At 35.1% G+C, this 19,557-nt stretch overlaps 1 protein-coding gene across 2 annotated transcripts in view; it reads right to left on the reverse strand.

Annotated features, from left to right (window-relative positions):
• Positions 1–1,635: 1,635 nt before the first annotated feature.
• Positions 1,636–19,557, reverse strand: part of LOC131074584 (uncharacterized) — a 49,475-nt gene continuing 31,553 nt past the window's right edge. The window contains exons 1-4 of one of the 2 annotated variants that reach the window (XM_058011221.2): positions 2,926–3,074; positions 2,390–2,532; positions 2,068–2,275; positions 1,636–1,979 (exon numbers count right to left, since the gene is read on the reverse strand). In XM_058011221.2, coding sequence (XP_057867204.2) covers positions 1,852–1,979; positions 2,068–2,275; positions 2,390–2,532; positions 2,926–2,998 — 552 coding nt within the window. In that variant the 5' untranslated portion in view covers positions 2,999–3,074 and the 3' untranslated portion in view covers positions 1,636–1,851. Of the gene's footprint in view, positions 1,980–2,067; positions 2,276–2,389; positions 2,533–2,925; positions 3,075–19,557 lie in introns of those variants that run through there. The other variant, XM_058011220.2, reaches the window with a different exon arrangement.

Below are 19,557 nucleotides of genomic sequence, written 5' to 3' on the forward strand. Positions count from 1 at the left end.
CTGTTCAAGGTATATTTTCTATAGACAAATGGGAGATTTTGGAGGGGGAGAGAGAGTGCCCGAATTGTCAAGAAGAAGGGAATGATAATTTGAAAGGATTGATTGCTTTTGTATTCAACACATTGATAGAGATAAATGAATGAAAAACCTCTGTTCTCTGATTGAGTCTTGGTTCTCTGGTTTTATTTTATTTTCTTGAGAAAATGCCGAGTAGGTTCTCTTGTTTGCCCTATTCACATCAATTAAGTCCCTGTTATTTCTATAATTCTCATCAATTTTAGTTTCTGTAGATTACATAGCATGTTGCCATCAATATTTTAGTAATAGATACTAAGGAACAAATACATAATAGCAGTCCAATTACCCTTTTTTGTAGTGAGATTGAAGTAAAGATTGCAAATGTCTGTAATAAATAAAGATTAAACTAAAAGTAGTAGATTAGTTCTTCTTGAAAATAGATAAAAAGTACTGAGAAAATTAAATGATTTTTATAGTATAATTTATTAATTATATATATCATAATAAATAAGATTTAAGATTAATGAATCAACAATATGTAAATTGTTAATAATGAGATGCTGAAAGAAAATCTCGTTCAGGAATAGGTTGATCTATTATTTTGTTGAACGAATACAAAATAATTTTAAGAAAAATAATAGAATCTCCAAGATTGCAAAATAAAAGGAAAGATTGCATGAAGATTAGAATGATATAATGACATGGTCACAATGAATGTTTATAATGAAATCTTGATAGTTAATTTATGCATTAGAAGAATAAAAACATTATTTGTGTAGACAAAAATTAAGTCAAATCTATCAAGTTGAAAAACCAATATTTTCATTTTAAAAATTGAAGTGTGATTACATCTAAGTTGTATTTTATGATTATATTATTTAAATTAATTATGATTAATAAATAAACTGCAATAGGTCTTGGAACATACTATGTACTAGGCACTAGAATTAGTTCAATATGTAGAGTGAAAGTTGCAATGGATGTGATTTTTGTGTCTACACTCGTACCTAGTTTTGATTGTTTTTGTCTCTACACCCCTACCCAACTTTGTAGATTGATGAGACATTACAAATTTGGTGATCCCTATGACTTTATGCCAAATACACTTTTTTCTAATGTTGATTGTAAAAAAGAATTACTTAAATCCTTAACAAATTGTTTTTAATGTGTTTTCTTTGTTACATTGTTAAATTTTTATTTGATAATATTTTTTTGATGTATCTTTTAATTTTTTGTTCTCTTAGCGTTATACCTTTCTATGTAAATCTAGTTTAATCTTTCACAAACATTAATACATAAGTTCAATTAAATTGAATCAATATAACAAAATTTAAAAAGGGCAAGGATACAAATATTTGTGATCACAATGTGAAATTTGTCTTATTAATGTGTCATTTATAACTTATTCGAGCTGTTAATCATGAGATTGGAAATCCAAATATCATTAAATTGTCCATGAACTTTTGATTTTCTGGTCAAGTTGAATGGTTCTTAATGAGCCCACCAGAAATTAAGTTGTCTTGCTGAATGCAAGAATCTGACATTATTAAAAATGAGACACCACAAGAAATAATTCTAAACTAAAATTTGACTAAAGACAAACCAATAAAAATCTTTAAAACATTCCTGCAAATCGTAATGAACTGTTGTTTTATTATAGTTTTTGGGTGGGCTGTATTCAATACCGTAAATCGCTTCATAGCAAGAAATCCTTGACGTTATTCGATCCACAATATGGGAAATTCTAGATCCACAGATCACTTAATCTAAGAATAATGGAAAACATAGCATTGATCAATTACAATATTACTGGCAGTGATTTATATATGTGTTCTACAATGGTGCAGCAGCAACTCCAGCAAGGGAAATCGTCTGCGCAGCTGGCCCAGATGCAACAGTCTCGAACATCATTCTCCTGCTTCGTGTTTTGTGGGCTTCGCACAGGTGAGGTAAATATATTCCTGCAATCCTTATTCTTGTTACCATCTCCCTCAATAACATAATACTGTATCTTGAGAAGGATGGAATAAAGAAAAATGGGGCACTTACCTTCCCCTGCGGCGAGATTGAGGTAGAGATTAACAATATTGGGGCAGCTGTTTTGGCACTTGTCTGAGCACAGTTTAGATGTGAAATCAGAATATTCGGAAAGATCATCAGTCGACATGCCCACACTCATTCTCTGCAACCCACAGCTTTGCAGGCACTCCTCACTCTCAATCCATTCCATCATCTTCTCTGCCATTATGCCCGATGACTGAAATATAATTGCACACGTACCACTCATTCATTATTCAATAAGATCATCCATACATTTGTTAAATAAGAAAGAAGAGAAAATCGATTGTAGTGTTGTAAGAGATTGTATTGCCTGGCACTGGTATTCTATTGATGATTTGTGTGTGGAGGCGACGAAGGAGTATTTCTTCTCGAGCACACAGCGAGCTCCGGACGATGAGACAGAGAAAGCACACATCTCTATTGGCAGCTTCTCACATTCCACACCTCCTTCACCTGCATACAATCATCATTAACGACTTTTGAACATAAACTAAATTTAATCAATGAGAACAACTTATCACGCTGTTATCAAAAGTTACCAGTAACGTCATTTAACCTATGCAATTTTGACCTAGGGACCAAATATTCACCTGCTACAAAATTGAAATCTAATTTAAACTAGACTCAAAAACCAGCAAATGGATCCGGTGTTTCTTACTAGCCCTCAAAACCGTTCAGGGCCGTCTCCAAAAAACTTGTAGATCTAAGTATAATATAGATTGCCTGTCTTTATGAATATGATCAAAGTGGTCCGAAGACAATGTAATTTATGTATTCCTATGAGCAGAAACATAAATTAAGCGAACCATTATTTCATCTGATAATATCTAAACAGTAAGTGCGTACCCATCACCAGAACGCTTTGCAAGGCGAAAAGTGCGAAGAAAATAGTAAATGCAACTCTCAATTGAGAAGCCATTTGTTATTGCAGTCTCCACACTTCTTTCCTTGCCCAAGAAAATCTGGAAACTTGAGTGAGAGGAATTGCAGATGTAAGATGATGAGCTGTAAGGAACAAAGAAAAGTAACGAATTCCATTTATAGACACGCTTTGCTTTACACAAGCCAAAAAGTTGAATCTTTCTCTAACTTAGAAGTTTCTAGTCTTTGCCTACGGCCTGGTCCACAAAGAATCTGTAAGGCGGACTACGAATTTTCCATCACGTGGAAAAGAAAATGTAGGCAGTATTTTAATTGGAAGCACCAGTTTTCAACGAAAGATTGGTAGCATTCATAGCACGCGGATTCGCTAGACCTAAAAGTCGTTGCAAGTGGTCTCATAATACAACGATAAAAAATTGAAGAGACTGTACATGAGTTGGCCTGTCTTTTGTATTTAATAATCACGATCATAGGAGGCGTAGTACAACTTGCTTAGACAATTTAAGATAAACATACAAATAAAATAAATAATTTAAGATCAAGAATATATTTACGTCTAGATTACTCAACAACAAAATATTACCTTGAAAGGAAACCAAAAACCCTAACTGAGGCCAAGAAGTGAGCTCAAAGGAGCGGATCCAGATCTCTGGGTTGGAAGGGAGTGACACTTTTTCCTTATGCACAATCTTCCATAAAGGTCCTTATCAAGATAGTCAAGCGAAATAGTGTTAGCTGAAACCTTTGAATTTGAGGTTGTGTCTGAAAGCTAAGTCGTCGAACCCATAATAGGAACCTGGCAATCCAAGGAGAGAGAATCTAGGACAAACAAATGAGTAAGCCTTGTGCTCGAGAGAGCTCTGGAAGGGACCTATGGACCATGACTAAAGAGAGCATCAGTCACCATAGAAAATTGAAAGTCCCTAGGTAGGGGCCACAGGGAAAGAGCAACTACAAGCTACAAAGGTGGGGATAGCTGTGTTGGGGAGGGGGGCTTTGAAGTTGTCAAAGAATCCAAAACAAAGTCAGTAGGAAAAACAGTAAGACAACACCTCTTAGCATCCTTTCACCAAGTGGGAGACGAGCGGAAACAAGGCACATGCGGGCACGACAAGGCAAGATGCCAAAAGCAAAGAAACACTTGCAGCGAAACAAGAGGCCTTCGTAATCCACCCACTATTGCCATTGAAGATTAGCAACCTTGAGAGAAATCTCAAGAGGATGTAGCTTGGAAAAGTCCAAGTCCACCAGGATTTTAGTAAAGGAGGTGTGGAAGAAAAGACTAGCACTGGGATCAACTTTAATAAAGTGATCAAGAATAATACTAATGGATGCAAAGGCAACCTAGCACCAGAAGTGAAGAGAGAGGTGTGGAAGCCTCACTCACATAGGGGAGACTTCATCAAGGTCTATAATTGGATTGAAAGGAAGGATGTAGGGGTGGAGAACTAAGTGATGGGAATCCCAATTTTAGGGCCTTGAGATAGAATAGTTTATTTATACAAAAAAACCTCGAGCGCACGGCTATATTTCCTACTCAGTAGATGCTAGAGTGTTCTAGTGGGTTGAAATCATGGAATGGCATGTTGGAAGAGACAACCAAAGGCAGTTGAAATGGCCAAAAAGAACATATTTCTCGAAGTAGGAAATGCAATACAAAAATTTTCAACCAAGGACGACCTTTTGGATCATGAAAGCATAGGGAATGCATTTAACCAATACATGGGGGCTTCACTTAATGAACCTAGGTTATAGCACATGCATTCATGGCATAGCAAACAATTCCCCTATTTTCAAAAAGTATTGCCCTAAAATCCTTTTTTGTCACCCCCTCCCAATACACGGGCTAAATTAAAAGCCCACATATTTTCACCAAATACTACTTTTTTTCATAGCTGGAATTAAAAACCCTCTTATTTTCACCAATAGGCAAGATATTGTACCCTCATTTTCTGGATATTAAACCCCCCAATATGAATGCACGTGATATAATATTGTCTATCTAGTGAAACCCCTTTGAACCAATGGAGCTGAAGAGCCACTAGGGATTTTGTTGAGCTCCTCTACAAAGGAACCCTTAAATGAGGAGTGTATTGAAAAAAATGACATGAAGGTATTGGGTTGAGTGTTCTATGTGGAGAGTATATCAGAAATGTCCACAAAAATATTGCAAACTAGGGAACCTTTTGCAAGAGAACCGCTAGCAGGGAAGATGTCGCAGCTTGCAATGGGCAAGTTACTAGAATTAGAAATTTGGGAGTAGGAGACCATGAGTGGGAGGGATTCTACAAGCCCCAAAATAAATCTTTTATTTATAATTGTAAATTGTGATTGACTTATCTATGTAATAAAAGAATTTATGTATTTATATTACAATTTATAATTATAAATATATATAGATATTGATATACATATGTGTGTGTATGTGTAGGTGTACGTGTACGCGTATGTGTATGTGTATGCATATGTATATGTATATATATGTACTTGCGTATGTATATATGTACATGTATACGTATATGTATATATATATGTATATGTATATATGTATATATGTATATATATGTATATATGTATATATATGTATATATGTATATGTATATATGTATATATGTATATATATGTATATATGTATATGTATATACACACATATACATATACATATATACATATATATACATATACATACATATAGATATATACATATATATATATATACATATACATATACATATATATATATATATATATATATATATATATATATATATATATATATATACATATACATATACATATACATATACATACACATACATATATATATATATACACATATACATATACATATATATATATATATATACATATACATATATGTGTGTGTGTGTGTGTGTGTGTGTAGACACACACGTGTACATACATACATAATAAGACACCTATCTTTAGAGGAATAAAATAAAATTACGGAAAACATATCATATTTATTCATTAATCTACTTAGAAAATTACTATATAATAATATTGTAATATAAATATTAAATCATTATCATATTATGGTATTGTAATTAATATTAAATTATTATTAATATATGATTATATTATTTAATTTTTAATAAGTTCTTGTTGTTATATTTTCATATTTATATATTTCTATTAGAGCTTTAAAAACTTTTATTACCAAATTTTTATTATTACATTTTTTATATTTGTATTAAACTCTTATAAAAGAAAAAAATCTATTGACTACATTATTATTATATTATTAAGTCATTATATTTTTATTTTATATTCGATCTTATCCTTATACTTGAGAAAAAAACTGAATTTGATGTAGGGACACATTCAATTCCCCATAATTAATATTATTATTTTTTATCTATCTATTATACTACTATATTATTATATTATAAATGTAAAATAATTTAAAAATATTTTTTTAATTTTGTATCTATTTATTAAGAATATTAAGTACTAATCTTGTTAAAAAATAATTGTAATATTAAAAAACAATACTGAAATGATTTTTTGGCTTTCATGCATTTAAGTGTTAAAAACATGTTAAATTAAATTCTTTTAGGTTTTATTGAAGGATTTCTTAACATCCATATGTGAGTGGAATATTCCTTCGACATAATAATTATTTTGATTAGATAAAGCGGGAGCTAGCCCAAACCCTTACATAACAATGACATGCCAAAAGACTGGGGTCTCACAAGGAATGAGAGCACCCAACATTAGAACCAAAGACACAACAAAAATACAGAACCAATCAAAGACCAATAAATGACGAGAACACTAAAACAAATTTGAGAAAAAACAAAACACACCACCCATAAAAGCTACCAACCAACGACCTACAGTCTAGGGGTTTTCATAGTTTACCAATTTTAGCTAGGCTTTTTTACCTTCTCATGAAAAGACAATCTTTAAATCAAACCCTTGCTAGATGGAGTAGTAGGGAACTTGGTTTCCATTGTGACAATAGTCTGAGTCTCCAGAACAACACTAGTCGCAATATCCATAGATCACTTCCTCTTTGCATATCTTTGGTCAAGATCCTGCTGGACAGACTACATTGAAGCCAATCTTTTGCACACCATTTCACTATTGTATGCCATCACCTCCTCTAGTTTTCTTTTTCAGAGTTTCCTAATTGTCCTAGATTTTTTTTATTTCCCTAGACATTTCTTTTTTATCATCTTCTAGGGCCATCTTGGCGTTTAAGGATTTTATTTCCTTTTTTAAGTTGTGCACCTCAAAAGCTTCTCTTCAAAGTCATTACCAAATATCTAGACTCTCTCATCTTTATCATATGTTTCATAGTCAAAATCCCTAGCCTCTATCTCAACCAATGCCTCCAATCTATTAATATTTCCTTTAGCAATATGAGGATGGGCAAGGAGCTAGTGAATGATATATTTTTTCTATTGTAGGCTCCACATAGTTTATTCACTTTTTCAGCAACCTTCGACAACTCCCATTCTTAAGGAGAGGAAACAAATGAGGGAGGAGGGAAACCCGGGGAAGGCATGGAGGACTTAGGGGCTATCATAGTAACATTAGGGTTTTAAAGGGTCCATTCAAACCCCATAGACCAATAGATAAAAGACTCCATAGAGATGAATTCATTAATAACTATCCCTTTGCCAAAATTTTCCTTTTGAAATTGGGCTTGTGGTTCAATATTCTTTCTTTTTGACATAATACTTATTAATATTATTAAATAATTTTTTATTTTATAATCATAAATTGTAAGAGGAAGTAAAATAACATTTTTTCTTATAATAAAGTATTGGATTCATTATATAAAACATATAACCAACATCTAAAGTACTTTAAAGTGAATGTATTATTGTTATTAAAATTTTAAAAAATTTAGCTAATAATTAAAAATAATTAATAAAAGGAAAATTCTTTAAAAGAAATATTGCATGTCCTTCTCAAATTTCCTTTAAAAAATTATAAATTTTAAATGCTATTTTCATTATTATCAATACATCCTTACTAGTTGTATTAGTTGCTTCCTTAAATTTACCCATAAATAATTAGAGATTTGTATTTATGTTATCATAATCACTTTTCAATCAATCCATCTTATTATTAATAATATTTTTGTATATGTCTCAATGTTATTACAATAGTGCACCCTCCTAATTTGCAAAAAAACAATATGGATACATGACAAAATGTTAATTTAAATATCCTTCAATCTATGCTTGTTAATTTTATAAACTCTTAGAAAGTATCCATGTTTTATTTTTTTTCTTTTCATTAAGCTATTGTGTTTTCCTAAGGGGCTACAAAATAATATAATAATAAAAATACAAACAATACATAAACTAGAATTATTGAGTAAACAACCCACATATCTCTTTACATTCTCAAACATAAACTGCCAAAAAATTCTAATAAATACAAATACTATGATTTTACTCTAGGAATAGGACTAAAATAAATAAATGCTAAAATACACAATACATAGAGTAGGGAAAACATTTCTCATCTTAGGCATTACCAAGGCACCACTTTGACCCTTTTGAAATGAGGGCTCTAGTATTTAGAAAACTTGACCAAAGGCTAGAAGCATTCTGGGCCAGACAAAAACCTTCAAGGATATTTTGAGTAGATAGAGATGAACGAAGGTACTTATTATCAAGGATAGTAGTCCATTCATTGGATTCCTTAATCACTCTCCATAATTTTTTGGCCAACAATTCCATATTAAAATCATAGATATGTCTAATGGCTAGCCCACTGAGTTTCTTTGGCATACAAACTTAGTCCTAAGCAACCAAATGCAGGGAATTCTTAGATTTAGTACCTGTCCACAAGAAGTTCTTTTGGATCTTTTTCATTCGATTAGCAAATTTGGCCAGGATTTTAAAATGGCTCATGGCATAAATTGGGAGATTCTACAATGAGGCTTTAATCAGTTGAAGGTTGCCATCTTAGCTCAGAAAAGTAACCTTCCAGCCAATAATTTTGTTCTAGAACCTATCAACCAGATTATAATAGAAAGCATCTAGAGCTGGATGTTGGCAGAGAGGGAGCCCTAAATAGATATTAGGAAAAGAGGCCAATTTACACCCCAAGATCTCAGTGATCTTAATTTGTCTATGAGAAGGGGTATTGAGGAAGAAGATAGAACTTTTAGGGAGACTAATCCTCTTCCCTGAACCCATTTCATAAAGAGAGAATTTGTTTCAACGATTTAGCATCTGAGACCGAACTTTTCCCCATCAACAATGTATCATCCACAAATTTTTGATGAAAACCAATTTGAGGCCCTGAAGATGGTCCAAGACACTTAAGTCTACCAATCCTGACTCCCCTTAGAATAATCTTACTCAGAGCTTCTCCCATAATGATGAACAAAAATGATAAGATGGGATCCCCCTGTGTGAGACCCCTCGAGGCTGAGAAAAAACCAAAAGGAGATCCATTAATCAACATCAAAAACTTGGGAGTTGAAATGCACTAATTGATCAATTGAATGAAGCGTTCACCAAAATGAAAAGCACGAAGCATCCTGATTATAAAACTCCATTCCACCCTGTCATAAGCCTTTAACAAGTCAAGTTTAATCAAAGAAACCAGGTTTCCTGTTCAGCGAAAGGGAATGGATGTTTTTATGAACCGACATGATGGAGTCCAAATTTTGACATCCCAGACCAAACCCATTTTGTTGCTTAGAAATCAAGAAGGGGAGAAACTTCTTAATCCTAAAAACCAAGATTTTAGAAAAAATATTATAGATAGAGTTACATAAGCTTATGGGCCTAAAATCCTAGAAGCAACTGACATCAACTTTCTTAGTAATCAACACAATAATAGTGGGATTAATCTCTTTAAGAAGGGATCTAGATCCAAAGAACCCCTGAGTAGGACAAACAACATCCTCTCCCACAATGGACCCAAACAACTGGAAGAAGAACATAGGAAAACCATTAGGCCCCAGAACTTTATTCCCTTCAAAGGAAAAAACTGCTCGCTTGACCTCTTCAGTAGAAGGGATTCTAGTTAGCTCATAATTCATATCTAGAGAAATACATGCCTGGAATTAATTGAGAATTTCCTCTTGAGTAACCAAGTCAACAAGATCATCAATAGATAAAAGGTCAAAAAAATAGCGAACAACTTCAGATCTCATATTCGTCTGCTTATCAATCTATTTATTATTAACAAAGATCTTCTTTATTCTATTAGATTCTCTATGCTTAAGAGTTGTCATATGGAAAAATTTAGTATTCTTATACCCATTTTTCAGCCAAGTGGCTCTGGTTCTCTATTTCCAAATTTCCTCTTCTTTAAAAATAATATCATGTAATTTGGACAGGAGCTCAACTTCTTTGTCCATTATGATGGGGCAATGCCCTTGGGATTGAATGAAAGATTTAATATCATCCAACTCCCTTTTCATATACTTTAATTTGGAAGATATTGCTAAAGGAGGACGTATTCCATTTCTGGACATTAGTTTTTACATTAGCCAATTTCTTGGCGACAGTGTACATAGTCGTATTGTGGACTCCAATATTCCACCACTCCGTAATATTTTCCATAAATATAGGATTATGAGTCCATTTTTTTTCAAATCTGAATGGGAAAGCCTTTTTCCTACTAAGGGAAGAAATACTCAAAATAATTGGGAAATGGTTAGATCTAATCCTAGATAAAGAGGATAAATTACAGGAAAAATCTAATAGCCAATAAGGGGAAATAAGACCCCTATCAAATCTGAATTGAATAAGATCCATCCCACTCCTCCTATTCGATCACATAAACTTAGACCCATTCAAATCTAGGTCAACCAATCCCAGGGTATTAATGAGATCCAAAAGATCCTACTTACTATCTTCAAAAATCAGAGCCCCACCACTTTTCTCCATATTTGAAATAGGGCAAATAAAATCCCCCATCAGGATCCACTTCTCATTATTAAAAAGGAGTCTATAACTTACCAAATAATTCCACAAAATATTCCTAGCACTCCTACTATTAGGAGCATAGATATTGGAAATGATACAAGAAGACCCATCCAGAAGATTAGTGATTCTGGTGGCAATGTGATTTGAACTGGATATAATTGTCGGACATTGAACAAGTCTTGGATTCCAAAAAATAGCAATAGCTCCAGAGGTACCACCTGCATCAACACAATGAACACCACAATCCTTAAAAATAGCCAACTTCATCTTTAAAAGTTTATCAGAATGCATTTTAGTCTCTTGGACAAGACAGATTCTTGGTCTATGATCTCGAATCATATTTCATAGGAAATTATGTTTTGTGGGGGTTATTGAGCCCCCTTATGTTCCATGAGATGATCTTCACTTAGAACGATCAGGGGAGAAAATCCCCATATCCTAATTAAGAGTTTACTATGAACCACTAGCAATATCTGACTTACTTTTCTTATCTACACTAAAGAGGTTTGGGGGTCTTCTAACCCCTCTTGGTTCTGAGCCACAATTTTATCTATACCTGTTCCTCATTTTGACACCCATAGATCCTGACGCCACCCCAACATTTGAGGGAGGAGTACTTCGACACCGATTCTTCAATCTAATTTCAATGAAAGGACTAGGGTCCTCAGTATTTGGGCCAAAATTCGAAGGGGAATTTGGATGAGAAGCATCAGAGGAAGAAGAGTCCAACTGACCGGACTTTTCATGGGAAGAACCTATATCCACAATCAGGGTCAAATTTGTTTCAGCCACAACATTGGGAAGGGTAGCATCCAAAGTCCATTTATTTTCCTCCAATGGACGAAGGATCTCTCCCTAAGCAGGACATTCCTAAGTTGGAGACCCCAAGGGAACCTCCTTCAGATCACTCCCCATAACTTCCCCCTGCCCCATTTAACACTCCTAGTTGTTAGGATCTAGAGCCACCATATTAGGATCTTGAGAACATTGAGGCCTAGAATGCATTTCCACAACACTAACCGAGTTAGAAGAGTTTTTCCTCCGAAATTTCTCAGACTGAGTCTTGGCAGGCAAATTTCTAGCCCAATGACCAACCTTTTTACAATGAAAGAAAGAAAAAGGAATTAATTCATATTCCAACTTTTGAATCCATTTCCCAAGATTTGAGTTGAAAGTGACTTCCTCGGGAAGGTTAGATGATTTCTTAATATTCACACAAATGCGAGCATACACAAATCTACTTTTAGCCACAGTCATTGGGTCCATTGAAATAAATTCACCAAAACAAGCAACCAGCCCACAAAAGATTTTCTCATCCCAGTATTCCAAAGGGAGACCTGACAATCGAACCTAGATAGGAGCTTCATTGCATTGCCAATCCTTTGAGTGGAAACCAGTTTCCCATTTCTTCAGAGCCAAGGAGGATTTACCTAGCAGCCATGGTCCTCCAGCTAACACTGATTTTAAATCTGCATCACAGGTAAAGGAAAAGGAGAAAAAAACATTTGCCATTGCAGTAACCTTAATCTGTCCTTTTCCTCTCCATTTGCGAGCAACCCATGACCTAACAGATTCAATATTGGGACGCAACCCCAAAACTTTGCCCACCAAAACAGACTCCATAGTGGCATGATTTTTATCCATAATGTGATCTAGAATGGAAATGGAACAAATAGCAAAAATGGGGTCAGTGTCATGAGAAATAGGGGAAATTGACTTACCTTTTGGGCATAAACCAAATAAGGCTATCCATTTCTTATTGCAGTAAAAAAAAGATGAAGAAGAAATCTAGCACCTAGCAAGGTCACTGGGACCCTTAGAACCATGTGAGCTGTCAAAACTGTTGGACGAGGCATGATTGTGGCACATTGGAATGCGCGGAGTACCACCATCCTAGGAATCCCTACCACCCCCATCAACCTTTTCGTCCTCATCCTCTTCCCCCAAGATGTTCATCATGCTTCCTCTTCCATTTTCGCCTTCATTGTAATTTCCTGCCTTCTAAGCATTCAAATTTTGAACTCCCTCTGCCATGTGAGGAAGATATTCCACCATGAGATAATATTGTTAGAGATACTTGGTAATGGTTTTTATTTTTTTTTGGACTAGGTTAACAGTAGTAAAATGACTAAATATAGAAATATGTAGCAAATATATAATAGAAAATGGAAATGGTAAAGAAGATCTAGGAGAAAGATATAGAGAGAAACCTTTCGCTAGAATTCAGAGTAGACTATGATAAATAGAAGATTTGGATGCTCTAGTTTGAGGATGATGGAGGATTTGAAAGATAGTTAGAAACTATAGAAAGACAAGGGTGTTTGGTGCACAAATTTTGGAGGTTTTTTGTTCATTAAAAGTATATTGTTGTCTATCACTATATTCTATACTCATTTGTTACTTTCCTTTTTGTCAAATATACACCTATACACAAGGAAAATTGAGTAAAATGATTGTGTTGTATAGGGGATTACCTAAGTTAATCCCCATGTTGATCTTTCCACCTCCACAACAATAATAATGATTGAAAGAGAGCTTTTCTCTACTGAGAAAGAGACCAAGTAATACTAACATGATAAGATGACCTTGGGTATGAAACCCTCTCAAGGAATTCCATATAAAGGTAGTGATACAATAATATTTTGAAAGTCCTACAAGTGGTAGCACAATAATTCGATAATAATAAATGAGAAGCATGAATCCATATACATGAGTGTAAAATGCTTGATGTTTTTTGTGTTTCAATTTTATAGCTCATTCCTTGTAAGATTTATCTAAATTGGATTAGGTTGTAGCAATTTAATCTTATAAACCTTATGAAGGATGAAAGATGTTCTTTATATAGGGATCACAAGTCTATTTTAAGTATAGAATGACAAATATAGATCAAATTCCAAGATCAATAATAGATCATGAAATTTTAAGGGAAACACTCTAATTGACATACACCCACACCTATATAGAAGAGAGGTTTGCATTATGTTACTAAGGAATTCCTCCCCTAAGGCATGTGTTGCCACAAACGTTTCCACCCTTGTTGAGCTATCAACTAAGCAACCCTGTGAAACATGGAAAAACATTTTTTGGCATTCTTGGTGGGACACTCTTTGTAAGTTTTCTCTACTAATATTCACTAGTCAAGAACTTGTTGACTATTCCACTAGTTATAGAACATTTTCTAGGATTCTTGGTGGGACTCATTATTCATCAAGCTAAATATTGGTGTGTTATTCAGTGTATATAGCCTTAAAGAGGTATCCTTCAAGCACTTGGAAAGACTACATATTCAAATTTTGGATGACTCTACTAGTATGTACTTGGTTCTCTGATTTGAGAAGATATTTGCTCTTATTTTAAGCATAATTTTAAAATATCTTTAGCTTTCCTTATGATTCAGTCATAGAAATATATTATTAATAGAAATTTTTTTCTTCCCATTTTATAAAATTACATGAATTTTTCCTCCTTATCAGCAATACGAAACTAGTTAGGTTTCTAGTTTTATCCCAAGTAGTTGTGCTACAACAATATATCATTATTTTCCCAATGTTTACCACTCTCTCTCGAGCTCATCCTTCTTGGCAACCTAACCATTCTTATCAATGACCTTGAGAGGCCTATTTTACTCTCATATTACATACCCATCCTCCCACCCAACATCAAAACATAAGAATCTTGGAGAATGTTAGCATTAGAGATATAGTGTTAAATTTCCCATAATAGTTAAAAAAATATTAAGAGGGAGTAGGAGTTTAGTATACAATATAATCAAATTTCTTATCAAACTCAAATTCAATAGTAACAAATGGAGGCTCAAAGGCAATACTATGAGGATTTCCTTACAAGGCAGGTTACTTTGTGAGAGGAACTAGTCAGAAAAATAGTAGCCAGAGAGATGCATCTCATGTAAGAGGAGAAATAAACTCCTAAAGCTCCTAATATTTAAATCCCAATCTTGAAGAAGGGGAAGTCCTCTAATCCTCCAAATGAACCTCTTAGGTTCAATGTACCCTATCAAAGTCCTATCCCTAATAAAAAATTTCAAGCTCCTTAGTTCTTTTTGCAGAAAAACTTGCATGCTCAACTCTCTTGTCCTAATGTTATTTCAGTCTTCTATGGTTGAATTGTTATATGGAAAGCTAATTATTATGGTGATAAGAGGTATAAGGAGTTTTATCCAACTATTTTTCGGTCTTCATGTGCTTCAAGAGGGAAGGACTAGTCTTGTTGCAAGAATATATAGAGAATGACCAAGTATAGAAACAATGGAGAAGAGGAATTAGTTCTCACATTTGATGGTCTCCCTTGCTTCATTGATTAGGAAGAGGATGTTCCTATTCCTATATCAATTGAGGTCTTAGAGTGAGAAGAAGATGTTGTTTAGTATGGTGAACCTTGTGAACATGGGAGAAATCATGATAAAAGTCTTATTCTTAAGGATGAGAAGTTTGATATAAATGACGTTTTAAATCAACCTATGCATGATATCATAGAGAGTATAGTTCAAGAGGATACTCTTGAGTTATATTCAAATAATCATGAGCACTATTGTGATATTAAGACAACTCCTTTCCTAGAAGGTATCAAGGAGGAGATTGTTGAAGATCTATTTAGGCATGAGTTAGAAGTTTTATGCTCATGTATTGAAATCAATCTATCTCCTAAGTTAGAGGATCAATATAAGTAGAAAAAAAGAGAGGGTGTTACGATACCATCTATTGAGTTATCAAGACCAACCTTTGTTGATTAGCAAAACATCAAGGCAACATGGCACAATCATAAGTTCAATTGGGATTATTTAGAATTTACACTTTCAAGAGGATATCCTATTAGGAATCTAACTAAATAAGAGATATGGAATTCATGTTTGGTCATTCTTACTCCTAAGCATGAAGATAAGCATCAAGAATGTGAGATTTTGCCAAGATCAAGGGCATAATGAAAAGTATAAAAGAGAGACAAAAGAATGACAAGAACAAACTGTATTCTTATCGATATGCAAATGATCAACTCGATTAACCAATACAATAAATATATAGGCCTGCTTATATAGGCAAGGCCATATGGATGTACAAGCACACAATCATGACATGTGGCTCAATGAGAAACAAGGGTAGGTAAGAAATACTAGGGGTAGGTAGGAGAAATAATATAATATTCCACAAGAGGTGGATGACCCACTGAATGTGGAGTGTAACAGCAAAATAAGACCACAAAAGGTGGAATTTCTCCTATAAGCTATATCCCTATGTGCATACTTCCCTAAGTGTCTCAAATCCAAACTATGAAGAGATGCATTATACTAAGTTAACTTAAGTAAAGTGTAATAATATCCATGATGAATATTTATTTACACCAACACCCCCCCTTAAGTGCAACTCAGGGGAATGAAGACTCAAGTCAACAATGCAAGATTGGTCCCGGCTACTAGGCCATGATAGGTACCCATGTACAATATGTAAATGCAAGAAAAACTATGGAGTGCAATCTCTCACAAATGGAGAAAGGGAGAAAACCCAGTGGGAAAAAACTCCCCCCCAAAAGAGAGATGAATGTACAAAAGACTCTCAAAAAAGATGGACAAAATCTCAAAGAGGAAAAAGTACCCCCATAAGAGAGGAAGGAGAAGTCAGCTGACCCCCCCAAATGAGACATCCCACATTCCCAAGAGAGCTCACAATTGCTGGAACTTACTCTCGGTGAAAGGTTTGGTAAAGATGTCAGCAACCTACTCCATTGTAGGAAAATACTGCAAATCAATGACCTACTCCTGAATTAGCTCTCGGATATAGTGCATATGGATCTCGATGTGTTTGGTCCACTGGTACTGGACCGGGTTGTTTGATATTGCAATAGCACTCTGATTGTCGCAATATAGAATTGTCAACCATGGAGTGCTAAATCCAAACTCTATGAGAATCTACTGAAGCCAAATGGTCTCAATCGTTGCGTTAACAGCTCCTCGATACTCAGCCTCAATCGAAGAGAGAGCAATAGCATGCTACTCCTTTCTCTACCAACAAATGGGGCCTGAACCAAGGTGAAAACTGTAACTTGAAGTAGACTTATGATCATCAATATTGCCAGCCCAATCCGAGTCTATGTAACCAACCAAACAAAGTCCTATGCCTGTTGCATAGTGAATCCCATAGCGATGTGTACCTTGGAGATAATGAAGGATGCATTTGGTGGCTTTATAATGAAGCTCATGTGGTTCCTACATGAAGCAGGAAACCATGCCAACCGCAAATGAAATATCAAGGCGTGTATGAGTCAAGTAGATGAGACTACCCACAAGGGGACGATACAATGTGGTGTCAACTAGTGGAGAAGAACACTGAGCCTCAAGCTTGACTCCTGAAAGAAAGGGAGTCAGTGCAGGCTTACAATCAGCCATATGAAAGTGTGCAAGTAGATCAAGAGCATACTTGGGCTGCGATAGTGTAATCTTAGAAGGTGACTGTGAAATCTTTATCCCAAGAAAGTAGTGCAAAAGACCCAAGTCAATGTAATCCCGAAATATTTCCTCAAAGTGAACACTCCTCTCAATAAAAACCTCATGTGTCTTAGGATCCATCAATCTATATGCCTTAACACCCTCAGGATATCCAACAAATATGCAAGGCCTACTATGATGTTCCAATGCCTTGCATTTCTGCGGAGGTATGCGAGCCCATGTTGGACACCCAAAGACTATGAAATGTGTCACAATCGGTTTCCTACCAGCCCAAGCCTCAAAAGGAGTAATACGTTGCAAAGCTTTGTGAGGAACCCAATTTTGGATGTGTGTGGCACAACTGATAGCCTCTTCCCAAAAGGTGGGATCAAGAGAATCTGCATGTATCATATAGCTATCCATTTCTTTGAGAGTTATATTCGTGCATTCTATAACTCTAGTATGCTGTGGAGTGTATGCAACATAATGCTGAAGATAAATCCCCTCAAATATACAAAAATCTTCAAGTCTTTTGTTCACATATTCCCTTCCATTATCTGTACGAAGAATCTTGACCACTTTCCCGGATTGCTTCTCCACACGAGTCTTGAAGTCCTAAAATATGTCAAATACTTCACTCTTATGCATAAGAAAGTAGTCCCAAGTGAAGCGAGAGTAGTCATCAATGAAGGTGAGGACATAGCAGGCCTTACTAAATGAAGGTGATGGAAATGGACTTGCTACATCGCTATGAACAAATTGAAGAACTTCCAAAGCTCTCCAAGATTTCTCCTTATCAAACTTCTCCTCGCGATGCTTGCCCATGGAACAACCTCAACATACACCCTCTGAAAAACTGATTCGAGGTAGACTTGTGACCATGTCTTTAGTGCTGAGCTGCTGAAGATAGCAGTAGTTGAGGTGACCAAACTGCTCATGCCATAGCTTACTTTCTGAATTTGAATGAGTAAGCAAGGCCCTAGAAGGAGAACTTGGCACAAAGTGGGAGAATGAATAAAGCCTTGAGTTGTCATTGACTTGTCCCACTACTACCAAGGCATCATCATCAAGTTCCTTTACCACAACTGAATCAAGTGTAAACTCAACCTTTTTCCCATTCCCATAGTGAGTGATTTGGTAGATAGAGAGAAGGTTAGTAGACAAGTTAGGAACATAAAGAACATTCTCAAATGTTCCATCATCCATGTCAATTGAACCTTTCCCTTCAACCTCACTTGTGTATCGTCACTAATGTAAATGTGAGGTACCTTAGATGGCTCCAATGAAGAAAATTGCTCCTTTGTAGAACCCATGTGATAAGAGGCACCTGAGTCAAGTATCCACTATTGTGAAGAACCTGTTGTAGCCACTAATGCTTGCCCTTTTCCCTTGGACTTTGAGGAAGAGGAAAGAGACAAATCCTTCTTTGTGTAGGCGGATGGCAAGTTGATGTTGTTTGTCTTAAGAAGATTTGTCAACTCATCAACTTGCTTGGTGTGGCATCGATGCTCATCATGACCATACTTCTTGCAATATGCACAAGTTGGTTTATCCTTCTTAGGTGGAGTCCCCTTCTTGGAAAAGGATGAAAAATCACCTTGTGATGGAGAGGATGATTGCCTTTTTTCCTGCTATGGCTTTGACTTAGATTGCTTCTTCTTGTTGTTGGAATCTTTTCCTTGACTCCCTTGACTCCCTTGATTAGCCACAAAAGCCTTGGACTTTGAGGACTTGAGAAGCCCAATGTTCAACAACTTAGATTTTCCCAATATCAATATTTCTATGAAAGCATCAAATGAAGGCATAATGTAGGAACTCCCCACTGTCAAACGATGAGTTTGGAAGATAGACAACAAATGCTACATATTCTGGTGCAAGCTTGTCCAACAAGTTGAATATCAACTGAGCATCCTTTTTGTCAATTCCACAATCCTTAAGCTTTGCTCTTAACTCATTTGCTTTGGTGACATAATCTTGGATTGTATCAAAATTATTGGGATCCAAGTTGGTGAGCTCATTGTCAATCTTGTAACTTCTGATTTCATCAACTTGACCATAAAATTTCTGAAACATATCCCAAGCCTCTTGATTGTAGTACACTTCTCAATGTGAAAAATGAGGTCATCTGATACATACTTACGCAAAGTTCCAAGAGTCATGCAATTCTTAGTTGACTGTGCAGAAAAAGCAAGGTGGCGCTGGCTGGGCTGATCTGCTAACGTGTTAGGT

Source organism: Cryptomeria japonica, chromosome 7, assembly GCF_030272615.1.
Source record: "Cryptomeria japonica chromosome 7, Sugi_1.0, whole genome shotgun sequence".
NCBI classification, from domain to species: Eukaryota; Viridiplantae; Streptophyta; class Pinopsida; order Cupressales; family Cupressaceae; genus Cryptomeria; species Cryptomeria japonica.